We start from the raw sequence: 12,913 nt of genomic DNA on the forward strand, positions 1-12,913 counted from the left end.
CATATTGTGAAAAATCTTTATTACTGTCTCTTGTGGTAAAATAACATCTTATACAAATAGAATCACCTGATTCGTTTTGGAATGAGGATTTTAAGGACAGAGATGTTTCTTATTTCTGTGAAAAGTAGATTTACAGGGAAAACGGAGTTTCACAACTTGAGTGACATCACCCCATGATTCTTTACGAAACAAGAGTGAGCCCACCTCTTCCAGACCCCCTGTGGCCATGGTGCTCTGGACACGGAGTGTGGATATTTTCAGAATCTGAGTCTATGGCCTATCCCAGACAAGGCAAAGTGCTGTCCCTAGGAACTGGAAATCAGATGCCCAGAGCCTGGAGAAGCTTCAGAAGGTTCTCATGAGACAGCGCTGAGCTAATCTGAGACAACAGCTGAGGTCAGCCCAAGTACTGGCTGTCTTTACTCCTATATTTATGGTTTAGAAGGGCAGCTTGGCCCTAACGCATAAGGGTCAGGGTGGAGACCAAGCAGAACCCGCCTCATACCAGGAAGGGTTCTGCCCAGCCCGGGGATGAGGTCCCCTGGTGTTGCCATCTTCTCAGATTACTGCTCTGGGCATGGCATGCCCAAACCCCCCAACACTGATTCTTTTCCGCTGCATCACAGGAAGCCACTGTACCCACTGGTGTTCCTGGACAGTTTGACTTCTGACTCGGCTTCTGCTTGTTCAGTTATTTAACAGAGTATGACTGCCAGTTTACTCAAGTCAGGCACAGAAGTTGGGATTTCAAATTCTCGAGCAAACAGCTAGACAGCCAGACCCGGACCACTGGCCCTTCAGGCACTAAGGAGACTGCTCCATCTACCAGTTTGACTGAGCACCCGGCCTCAGTGTGCTCTCACTGAGAACAGGCTCATGGGAAAAGGGATGGAGCCCTTCTCAAGCCAGTAGTGCACCCAGCTCCTCCATCTGGGACTCTCCAAGCAAAAGACAGTATGATAGGCAGGAAACAGCGTGCCAGAAAACAGGAGCAGCCCAGGCTGTGCTCTACTGAGCAAAGGCCACGTAGCTCCAGGAAGCACATCCCAGGTAGTATTTACTTATATACTAGGTACCAAGTATCTCCCCAAACTCTGTAATAGACCTAAGACTCTGAAGTTTGTCACGAACACAGAAATCTCACCAGAGGAGCCACATGAAAAAAGGCAGAGCGACACTTATGTCTGTATGCAGGTGAGGGGGAACAAAGGCCCCGCAGCTCCCAGCAGTACATGGGACAGAGCCACATTTAAGGCACCTAGATTTGGAGTGGACTCCAGTTCTGAGATCCACTGGAATGGTCAGGAGGTACCCACCATAGGCACCTGGGCCTCCTCACATCAGTGGGTAAATCCAGTGCAGCATGAAGGATAATCGAGGCTTCCTCGTTTCCAAGTTTCCCAAGCACAGCACTGTAAAGTGCTGGCTAGGTACAGAGCATGGGTCCAAACCCAGGACCACGAGTGCTCTAGAGGCTGGCAGCAACACTGGCCAAAGCATATCCTTTTTCTCAAGTACTCTGGGGCCCTGGTCTTGTCACAGGTGACATTACAGGTGATGTGTGCCTCATAGACACTTCATGCACTCCCACCCTTCCTGCACTTCAATGACAAATGGACCCCAGCCACAGAGTCCTAGAGCCGCCAACAGGGACAACCTAGGGAGCCAAAGAGGTGGGAGTCAGTCAGTGGGGATCTGAGGACACCTGAGGCCCACCACACAGTAGATCATCTAAGAACAGCACTGTGACAGGCAACCTGAGCCTATGCTGCCCTTCTCAGCACTCAGACATGCAGCAGTTAGAGGCAGGATCGGAATATGCACTCCTCAGGACCATGTGGCAGACGGTTCTAGGAACAACTTCAGCAGAAAGGCAAACAGATAGGAAAGCATTCCTAAATATGAGACTCTGCTCTAGAGCCAAATCCCAACCCAGAGCCTCTCTTCTAGGCTCAGTGTATACAGAGTCAGCTCTCCCACCATGAGCCACATTAGCCTGGGAGCCGATCAGTCCCATCGGAGATCTGTCAGCATCCCGGGCACTAAACACTGACATTGTAAAAATCCCCCCCAAAGAAGTCTGAGAATAAGGAGCGCAAAGCACAACTAGCCTACATTGAACTTGAGAGACACATGTTCTGTGAACAAACTGCCAAGGGCCATGGCAGGACATGTTAAAAAGTCACAGCCAGGGGAGGAGAGGAAGCTCATGGCCTCTAGAGCAACAACAGAAGGCTCCACCAGGCTGAGACTGTGGTCTCCGCCAGACCTGGCTGTGGCTTCTCAAAGGCAGGTAAGAAGCCTTCTCAAAAACTTGTCTCTGACTCTGGTGCCACCTCCCAACCCAGTGCCTTAGCCCGGGCTCTGCCCTTCCCCAGTCTCTCTTCTAGTTTCTTCCAGTTGGCCTAACTGCATAGGCGAGGACAGACTGTGCCAATGGCATGGGATGAGGGAGAAGTGAGCTGCTCTCAGTTGCCCACAGCACCCAGGAACCTGCAGAGGGCTGGGAACCTTCAGACTAGCCCAGCCCGAGCCTTCTGACTGACACAGCTGTGCCTGGACGGTCAGGCTTGTCGGGATAAGCAGTGACAGCTAAGACTACACAGAAAGAAGCTTTTATCTGGATCCCGGGAACCTTACCCTAATCTTTTACTTTACTATAATACCTCTGTGAACTAGGGGGCAGGGAACAAACACTGGGAAGAGAAACTGCTGGCTGGCACCTCCTTGGAGCACAAAACACCATCACCCCAGCAGCAGCTTCCTGGACCAGGTTCAAGGTGGGTGTTGACCGACAGCAGCTGCAATTCCTTCTGTGTGCCTCGTGGTGGCGGCAAAGGACCTCCCTGTCCACTCCTGCAGCAATTACTGGCCTCCATTATAGGCATAGTCAGCCTTGTTGTGCATTATAAGCTTGTTGTCAACAAAGTAGAAGCTGTCGGAGCGGGTCTCATAGGGGTTTTCAATCATCAGACGAACTGCAAAGGAAGAGAACACTATGTGAGTTTGCCCCACAGCTAGAGCTAGGCATAAGAAACTCAGCATCCCTCCAAACGACAGACCAGCAGTTTGCCAAGTTTGACTCTGCTCTACCAGGCCTGGACGACGAGGGCAGAACAAAAGAAGCCAGGGAGACTGGAGGGCTCCAGATGGACCGTGACATCAAGTTCTACACAAGGATGCAATCCACTCTTTAGTCATCCTTAGTCAATCTGTCTTGTTGATATCCTAGGAAACAAACTTTTCCTCAGTCACGCCCACTTCTTTCCTCCACACTCCTGGCTGGCCCAGTGAGCCCTGGCTTCTGGCCTGCTGCCACCTCTGGACATTTCAGTAAAAACCCAAAGTACATGCTTCTTTGGGTTGTCTTGTTTGTGGAGAAAGGATCTCACTGTACCACTCTGGCTGGCTTTGAACTCACAGAGATTTGCCTGCCTCTGCTTCCCAAGGGCCAGGGGGCACCACCATAACCAACTCACCTGTTTGTTTGTTTTTTTCTTGGTTTTTTGAGACAGGGTTTCTCTGTCCTGGAACTCAGTCTGTAAACCAGGCTGGCCTCGAACTCAGAAACCCACCTGCCTCTGCCTCCCAAGTGCTGGGATTAAAGGCGTGTGCTGCCACCACCCTAGTTTTTTTAATTTTTAAAAAATTACTTATTTTATGTGTACAGGGGTTTTTGCCTGCCTGTTGACATCTGTGCAACGCATGTGTGCTACATTCTCAGAGGCCAGAAGAGGGATCAGATGCCTGGAAGTGAAGTTAAAGCCCTGTGAACAGCCACGGGGTAGGAATGGAACCCAGGTCCTCTGGAAGAAGAGCCATGCTCTTACTCATGTCTCCACCCTCCTACTGCTTATGGGCCTACAAGCCAAAAGAGCCCTAGGTACCCAGTCAGAGGAGCAGAGGGGAAACCACTCTCTACAGAGTGCTCGGGTGTTCACCTCAAGATCCAGACAGAGAGGCCCATTTGCCTAGGGAACTTCCGTAAGTCTGTCTAAACCCTTGCCTTCAACTCTTTCCACACTGGAAGAGGGTAAATACAATTACAGTTACCTCTTCTTGATTCTGATTTAAGAGCCATGTGCCATCTTCTGTCCCCCAGAGAAAGGCATCAAAGGTATTAAAAAGTGTCAGAATTGTTAAGTTCTCTGAGCTCATCCAGACCACAGCAATTTGGTTTCCACTCAGACTCAACTCTACACCTTTTGGACGGTTTGGTTTCATCAGGTGATCTAATCTTGCAAGTATCTGTAAATCCAGGTCAGCTCATGCCAGAATGAGATATTGTCAGGAAGCCCTGCCGGCTCACAGGCTTTCCACCTGGGTCCTGTTGTCATGAGAGTGGAGTGCTCACTCCAGAGTATGGGACCTGAGACTTAGAGCACACATGTCATAATGCATCCGCTCGGAAGTAAGCAGGACGCAGTGGAACTGTGAGCAATGGTGAGAGGCCTTAGTGACTCAGCCTGGGTGCCTATTTCACTAACTCCTCCTTAGTCCACAGAGGCAGAAGACAGGAGTCTGAGGTCGCATGACCTGACATGCAGCAAACCTCACTTCCCTCTTGTACAGAGTTGAGGCCTCTGGACCAGGTGGGTGGTCAGAATCTAGCTCAGAGTGAGGGAGGGAAGGGTACGTACTGACATCCTCGGAGAGCTGTGGGAACTCATAGATGTGTTCACACGTGTTTCTGCTGCTAGGGATGCAGAAGCCGAAATCAAAGTCAAAGGTCTTCAGCAGCCGCTCCCGGAAGTAGTGCCGCTCGATCATCCGGAAACCTGTCACAGGCCTGTCACCCACAGTGAACTCTACCCTGTAAGAGAATCTCTGTGAGACTTACTTCCTCTCCTCCACAGTCAGCCTCAGCTCCACAGAGTCAGCGGAATGTTCTGCCCTCAGAAGAATACTATAGCACTCACGTGGCACCGACGGTCCGGAGGCGGAGAAATGCTGGTGTGAACTGATACCGAACGAAACGCCCCACGCTGATATCTGCGTCAACACTCTCCTCTTCTGTGTCCTGGTCTTGGTCTGAAGGAGCACAGAGCTCAGCCGTGAGCACACGCGCATCCACACAGCACACCGCAGACTGACAGATCATACTAGTTACAACCCTACAGCCATACTTCCTGAGCACAGGCTGTGCAACAGGTTGTACCAGGCTTCAAGCAGCCCTGTAGGGAGGAGCCGCTTGTTCTGATTTCACAGATGAGGACACTTAAGTTCAAAATGCTAAGTCTTGCCCAAGCCCAAAGTTCCCAACAATCAACGAATTGAGCAAAGTTCTGAATGCAGGTCCAGTTGACCAAAGTCTGTTCTTAAAACACTCTGTGATTTGCCTTATATAATTTAGGAGAATGGGCATGTCCTGGGCTGAAACAGTAAAACACAAGCTGGACACAAGCTCTGACATGACTCCGATCATATAGACTAGGTCCACATTGACTGGATCAGAGCACTAACCTCTAAGCAGCATGATAAGGTCAGAGAGGTCCAAGAGTGAAAGGTGCATCCTGGAGCACTGTCTGATTTCAAATAAAGACACTCACTGACCTACAGACTCAGGGCACTAATGTCTACTGCAGCCATTCCAGGTCTAATCTGCTGACTACCTGGAAAGTCGGGCAAGGAACCAGCATGTGGGGCGGCATGTAGTCAGTGCCATTCCCCTGGTCTAGCCTCCTGCTAATTCCACATATACGATCTATAATGGTCTTAATATGAACGTGGAGGGGAATTTTTTACTAGTTGGGGCACATGGGTCCCTTGAGCATCAAGCATCTCTGCCTGTGATGTCCCAGGGGTACTGGGACACTACCCTGGTTTGGGGCCTGGATCCACTGATATGATTGAAATCTATCAGAGCAAGCCATGCAGGAGGGCACTGTAGTGTGAGCACACATGGAGTCACACAGGAGTCTTAAAGGCAAAGCTGGAAGAATGGAGACCACACACCTACAGCATCTGCAGCAGGTTTTTCTGAGGCTTCATTCAGTGCCTCAAGGAAGACCGGAAGATGATGGTGGAAACACAAGGCCTGCTGAGCTAGGCTGGTGATCAAGCTGGGCTAGCTCTCTCCTAGCAAGTCTGTTTTCGTGTTTTAAACCAGGTAAGTAGGTCCTCCACTCCTGAGGGCTGTACTTGGGACAGTCTTTTATTCCTCTAAGATGCTAATACCTATCTTCTCAAAGAATTGCAGGCTCATTCTGAGCAGCAAATCAAAGGAGAAGAACTTTGCAAAATAAGTTTCATTATGGGCTGGACAGATGGCTCAGTGGTTAAGAGTACTGGCTGTTCTACCAGTAGACCTGGGTTCAGTTCCCACCACCCATATGACAGCTCACAACTGTCTATAACTCCAACTCCAGGAGATTCAACACACTCACTCAGACATACATGCAGGGAAAACACCAATTCACATAAAATAAAAATAAATAAATTATTAAATAAAGAATAAGTTTCATTAGAAACCACAGTTGAGAGGCCCACAGGATGGTTAAGCCAGTAAAGGTCCTTGGAGACCTGAGCTCCCTCCCCATGACCCACATGGTGGGAGGAGAGAACCAACACCCACAAGCTATCCCCACCTCATTTCCACCCTAGCACACATGTACACACGCATGCACCTCATACTCACACAATAACAATAAAATTTAAAGCCAGAACAGAAGCTCCGTGCAGGGAGCGCTCCATTTAAACAGCGAATTTGAGGCTAGCTCTAGCTACACGAGACTGTCTCAAAATGAGAAAATAAAGCACACAGAGGGAAGTAAAAGAATCAGTTCTCCTTGCACCTCAGAGGATGGACAGTCACTGAGTCCCAGGCTCATCTTGTCACACTCAGTCACAGAAATGTTCTCATGGAGTCTGTTGTACACTCAAGGATAATCTTTTACTTAGAAAGAAAACAGGCAGACAGACAAGACAGGCAGACCATAGGGCCGGAGAGCTGGCTCAGCAGCTAGAATACCTATTGTTCTTACAGAGGACTCAAGTTCAGTCCCTAGCACCCCTGTCAGGCAGCTGAGGGATCCAATGCCCTCTTCTGGCCTCTAGAAGCAACTGTACTCATTTCACAAACCCCAGAGGGCCACTCTAGGGCAGGTAAGTTTTTTTAATCATTGGAAACAAAGCAAAAAGGACAAAGAAAAACCATTAAAGCAGGGCTTGGAAAGAAACCGAAAGCACTGCTTACAGACAAGCAAGAAGCTGGGGAAGCTCCCTCACAGCTGCAAGGGCTCAGGGCAGCGCTTTCCTCAGTACAGTCCAGCTGCAGACAACCTGAACCACTGAACAAGCACAGGGTCTTAGGGGAGGGCCACGTGGGAACTCTGGGTCTCGGCTCCCTCTCAGTAAAAAGTGGCTGAGCCACTCACAGGGACAAGAGGACCTAAGGTAATTCACTAGAGTCTGGACAGTGTCACTTCCTATGCTGGCTGTGGTGACCCATGCCTGTAACCCTAGCACGTGGTGGAAGGGTGCATGTCAGGAGCTCAAGGGCATCCTCAGTTACATGGCAAGTTCTGGGCCAGCATGGGCTACATAACATGTCCTAATGTGCACAGAAATGCTTGCCATATACTCCTTAGACCCCCCACAGCTGTGGAAATGGAGGACTCCACAAAATTATCCTCTGGCCTCCTCTACCTGTTTATTCTGGCACACACATATACACACTAGCCTTTTAACAAAGCTCTAAATTGGTGTGCAACTGGCAGGCAAGCTGACAGGAAGTCACGGAAGAAACAGTCATGAAAGTGGAACACAGTGTGTCTCAGAAACAGATGTGCTGGCCCACAAGCACTGGGATTCCCAGAGTCCTTTCCTTCTACAGTACCCAGGCCTACCTGAGATGCAAGGCTTGGCAATCTCAAAGAGCACTGTCCCCGTCTCCAGATCTCGAATTTTGAATCGGGTAAAGTCAATACTGTAGACATTGTCTTCAGGTTTACATAGATAATCTAAAAGGAGAGATCAATGTCATTACGTAATCTTCCACAGTTATCATCTATTTGATTCCCTGGTTTTAAAGTCAATGTATTGTTCTCCTATGCAATTCAATGAAAATGTCCCCCAAACATCCTCTTGTTGTGTTTAAGGTTTGTTTACTTCGTATGTATGGGTGTGTTGCCTGCATGTAAACACTACATTAGTGCATTGTTAGAAGAGGTCAGAAAGGAGTCAGAGCCTTAGTGTCATAGTTACTGTTGGTTCTAAGATGCAATGTGGGTGCTGGAACTAAGCCCAAGTCCCCTGAAAGAGCAAGCAGTGCTCTCAACCAGTAAGCCATCTCTCAAGGCCCAAACGTTTCCTTTAAAATTTATTTAACACTAATTTTTATCTTATGTATGTCTTAGTCACTGTTCTATTGTTGTGAAAAGACGCCATTACCAAGGCAACTCTTAGGAAAGCATTACCTGGGGGATGGGTTACAGTTTCAGAGAGCTGGTCTGCCATTGTGGCCAAAAGAGAACATGGCGGCACACAGAGCTAGAGTGGTGGTCCTTCTCTTCCTAAGGCTGTGATCTTTAACACGGTCCTCAGGGCCTGCTCACCCCAACCAAAACATTGTTTTTGTTACTCCATAACTGTATCTTTGCTACTGTTATGAATCATAATGTAAATATCTATGTTTCTGATGGTCTTGAGTGACCCTGTGAAAGGGTCGTTAGACACACACCCCTCCAAAGGAGTCTTACCCCACAGGTTGAGAACTGCTGTGCTACAGCAACAGCTGAGAGCCACATGCTGATCTATCTGTAGGCAGCTGCTAGACAAATGCTGGGCCAACTGGGAACTGTTGGAAATCTCCAAGCCAAACCCAGCGACACGCTCCTTCCAACAAGGCCACGCCACCCAATCCTTTCGAACAGTTCCACCCCTGGTGACCAAACTTTCAAATATATGAGCCTATGGGAGATTCTTATTCAAAGTCGGACAGTGGTGGCACACACCTTTAATCCCAGTACTTGGGGGGCAGAGGCAGGCAGATTTCTGAGTTCAAGACCAGCCTGGTCTACAGAGTGAGGTCCAGGACAGCCAAGGCTACACAGAGAAACCCTGTCTCGAAAAACCAACCAAACAACAACAAAAAGCACCACAATGTGTATGGTGCATGCTTTGCCTGTATCACATGGGTACACTGTCTGAAAGGCCAGAAGAGGATGCCATATCCCCTAAGACTGGCATTACAGGTGGTTGTAAGCCACCATGTGGATGATGGGAATAGAACCCAGGTCCTCTGAGAGAGCAGCCAGTGCTCTTAACCATCAAGCCAGCTCTCAGACATCCTCTTGTATTATCAAAATTAGGAAGTTCAAGAAAGAAAGGGGCTCTGAGTTCAAGGCCAGCCTGTTCTATAGAGTGAGTTCCAGGACAGCCAGGACTATACAGAGAAACCCTATCTCAAAAAACCAAAAAAGAAAAAAAAAAGAGAGAGAAAAGGGGAAGGGACAGGGGTGGTTCAGAGATACATTATATATGTATGAAATTGTCAAAGAATAATTTCTGTTGTTGTTACTAGAGACAAGATTTCTCTGTGTAGCCCCGACTATCAGACCAGGCTGGCCTCAAACTCAGAGCACTGCCTGCCTCTGCCTTTTGAGTGCTAGGATTAAAGGTATGCACAATCACTGCCTAGCATAGTTGTTTTTTTCCTTAAACTTGTTTATCTTTATTTCAGGTGCAATGGTGTTTTACCTATATGTGTGTCTATCTGAGGGTGTGGGATTCCCTGGAACTGGAGTTACAGACAGTTGTGAGCTGTGGTAGCTGCTGGTATAGGTTCTGGGAAATGAATCTGGGTCCTCTGGAAGAGCAGCCAGTGCTCTTAACCACTGAACCATGTCTCCAACCTGACATTTAAAAAAACATTTAATGCACACTGACCAAGAAATAATATAGAGGTTGTCTGCTAACTATATCAAAAGACAGATCAAACTTTCCTGGAAAAGGCCAGGTTACAAGTATCTCAGACCCTGCAGCTGTACAGCCTATGATGTAAGGCACTCCACTCCACTGTACCCAAAGGTCTATAGACAGGAAACAAGCAAATGAGCAGGTCTTCGCAATGGAACTGTCAGTGCACACAGAAGCCAAGTTGGATAATCACATGCAACAAGAGTTTAACATCTACTTCAACCACTTAAAAGGTTAACCCATTCTTAGTTTCTCCAGCTGCACAAAAGCATGCACACATTAGCAAGGCCAGTGAAAATCCTAGGCCAAAGCAGTGCCTACAACAACCCACGGAACTGGTGAAAGCCAGGTCACAAAGCTGCACGCGGCTGCCTCCTCTGCTGGCTCCCCACAGCAGCTCTTCCAGTTCCTCTGCACCATTGTAGCATGCTAGCTTGTGTTAGCTGTTTTGTGTTCTATAAGCAGGTTGGTCTCGGGTGAGATGGCAAACTGGAGAACTACTGTACCTCCAAAAGCATGCGGCAGAGGTTCTGTGTCTGTGGGAAGTGCTCAGTAAACAACTTACAGAACACAATGTCAGCATTCTGTCTAAACTCCACCCCACAGTTACCTGGCAATAGCCAGATAGGCCTGGCCCACTATAAAAGGGGCTGCTTGCCCCCTCCTCCCTCTCTTGCTCTCCCCTTCCCCATTCCCTTCCCTTCCCCCTCTCTCCACGTGCCCATGGCCATGGCTGGCCTCTACTTCTCTACTCTCTCTCCTCTCTTCTCTCTCTCTCTCTCTCTCTCTGCCTTTCTCTGCCTCTACTACCCACTTAACTCCATGCCCTGAATAAACTCTATACTATACTATACCATTGTGTGGCTGGTTCCTCAGGGATGCCTTGGCTTGGCCACGCTGAGACATCCCCTTCCCCCACACTCCACCATGTCCCCATAGAAGATATTCTATACCTCTTTATCTTTTTATAAACACATCACAGAAGAACTTAAGAGTGATAAAATCCCCGGGCATGGAGGCACACGCCTTTGATCCCAGCACTTGGGAAGCAGAGGCAGGAGGATTTCTGAGTTCGAGGCCAGCCTGGTCTACAGAGTGAGTTCCAGGACAGCCAGGGCTACACAGAGAAACCCTGTCTTGAAAAACCGAAAAAAAAAAAAAAGGAGTGATAAAATCCAATGGCCACTAAGCTCTGGCTGTAGCTTTCTCTAAGGTCTTGCAGAGATGGGCAAGGGACATCACTCCAGGTGTTCCAGGGACACCTGAGTGCCCTTAACATGCATGTCTGTAGGGCCAGGCATTTGCCAGTCCTAACTCACCAGTGAGGCTCACAGGATGTTAGTGGTCAGGTGCTAACCATTTCTGTACTTTCAAATCCCCAATGAGAACCGAGAACTGAAGCAGCTTTTCACTGTTCTGGGACCGCAGAGCATGACTATCTAAAGTTGTTTTCGGGCAGAGGAAAGAGTGTCCCACCCCAAACAGTGTTGGGGAACTGGGTCACCAAACATCCAAAATCAAACTGAAACTATTTTAGGAGATGGAGGTTTCCTCTTGCACAGTCTGAACCAGTTAATAGCCACTTTCCCTCAAACTCCATTTCCATGAGCAACCTGAACCTCACAGCCCCGGGCAATCCAGGGGACACTCTGGCATCCTTCAGGGAAGCAGGGTTAGAAGTCTCCAGGGCAGGGAGGTGAGGAGGACAAGCCAAGGCTAACCAGGTGACTGCAAACTCCTGGGGGGAAAAGGTGTCAGGTCAGGGCTGAACTGGGCAGCTTCCAAACGGCAGAGATCATCAGGGAACAGACACCATTCCTTCCACCGCCAAAAAGACAGGAAGGTGACTTCTCATGTAAAAATCATACTTCTGAAACCCTGACCAACTGTAAATTCACTAGAAAAAAAAATTTCAAGAACAAGATCCCCGTGCCAGTTTCTACAAAGGCTCAAACTTTTAAACTTTTTTTTTGTTTTTGTTTTTTGGTGGTACAGTTTAAGTCTGCAAGAAATGCAACAGCCACGTGTTTGACGGAAGCACAAGCTACCTGTACACAAAGGGGTCAGGGACCCCAGAGGGGACCGGAGCAAGGTCGAGTGGGGGAGGGGCTGTCAGGAGCCTGAGCGGAGGGAAAGAGGCGGAGTCCGCAGGTAGGGGCTCTGGCCCAGAGGGCTGCGGCAAGCTGGGGGTAGGTCAGCAGAATGGGCAGGAGCCTGGCTAAGGGCTGGGGTCCCAGGGAGCGGGGTCCCCGGCGGGCAGGGTCGGACCAGGCCCAGAGACGACTGGACTCTAGAAATCTTGCCCGCCGGTTCCAGGAACGGAGCCGTCAGAAGCACGGCCTGAGCAGACCCCGGCGCCACCACACCGCCCAGCCCGCCAAGGGCTCCCAGGCCCGGCGCCCAGGGAGGGCGCGGCCCGCCCGCCACTCACTCTCGGTGACCCGGTTGAGGCGTAGGACGTGCTCAGGGCGGATCGTGTCCAGTGCCAACAGCTCCTGCTCCGTGACTGCGGCCCCGGTGCCGTCGTCGGATGTGTGTGGGGGCCCCTGCCGCCGCGCCTTGAGCCGGTTCAGGACGCCGCCGCCCGCCTTCTTCTTCTCCTCCTTGCCAGTTACTAGCCCGCCGGGCCCAGCCTGCGAACCCGCAGTCGCAGCCTTCGGGTTCGACCCGCTCATCGCTCCACCGCCAAGATGGCCGCCACCTCAGAGCGCCGTAACTATGGAGAGCGGGGGCGGGGCTCTGGGGGCGGGGCCCGGGCGACTGGGGGCGGGACTTGGGGAGCCGCCTCTTAGACCGACTTTGAGTCTATTAGGTGAGATAGGGCTGGGCAGAGACCTGAGGATCTTCACACTCATTTCACAGTCACTCTTGAAATTTAACATACATCCTTAAAAAGCAAAATAAGAATAAAATGAAAAAAAAAGTTCCAGGAAAGCCAAGGCTACACAGAGAAACCCTGTCTCGAAAAAACCAAAAAAAAAAAAAAAAAAAAAAA

The 12,913-nt window shown here is 49.6% G+C and overlaps 1 protein-coding gene across 1 annotated transcript; it reads right to left on the bottom strand.

Annotated features, from left to right (window-relative positions):
- Unc119b (unc-119 lipid binding chaperone B) lies at positions 1-12,654 on the bottom strand. The gene is made up of 5 exons (XM_031337543.1): positions 12,350-12,654; positions 7,848-7,961; positions 4,920-5,031; positions 4,641-4,813; positions 1-2,978 (listed from the first exon to the last, which is right to left on the bottom strand). Exons 1-5 carry the CDS (start codon positions 12,591-12,593, stop codon positions 2,866-2,868), a joined length of 756 nt encoding a protein of 251 aa, XP_031193403.1. The 5' UTR covers positions 12,594-12,654; the 3' UTR covers positions 1-2,865.
- Between the last annotated feature and the right edge of the window lie 259 nt (positions 12,655-12,913).

The sequence above is a fragment of the Mastomys coucha genome, unplaced genomic scaffold, assembly GCF_008632895.1.
Source record: "Mastomys coucha isolate ucsf_1 unplaced genomic scaffold, UCSF_Mcou_1 pScaffold22, whole genome shotgun sequence".
NCBI lineage: Eukaryota > Metazoa > Chordata > Mammalia > Rodentia > Muridae > Mastomys > Mastomys coucha.

Bases quoted from the DNA above. Each gene is read 5' to 3' on its own strand.
- Unc119b (XM_031337543.1), bottom strand. From the start codon at position 12,593: ATGAGCGGGTCGAACCCGAAGGCTGCGACTGCGGGTTCGCAGGCTGGG. The intron at 7,962-12,349 runs GTGAGTGGCGGG...CTCTCCTTTTAG, and splicing joins CCTCAACCGGGTCACCGAGA to ATTATCTATGTAAACCTGAA. The intron at 2,979-4,640 runs GTACGTACCCTT...CTTCCTTTGCAG, and splicing joins ACAGCTCTCCGAGGATGTCA to TTCGTCTGATGATTGAAAAC.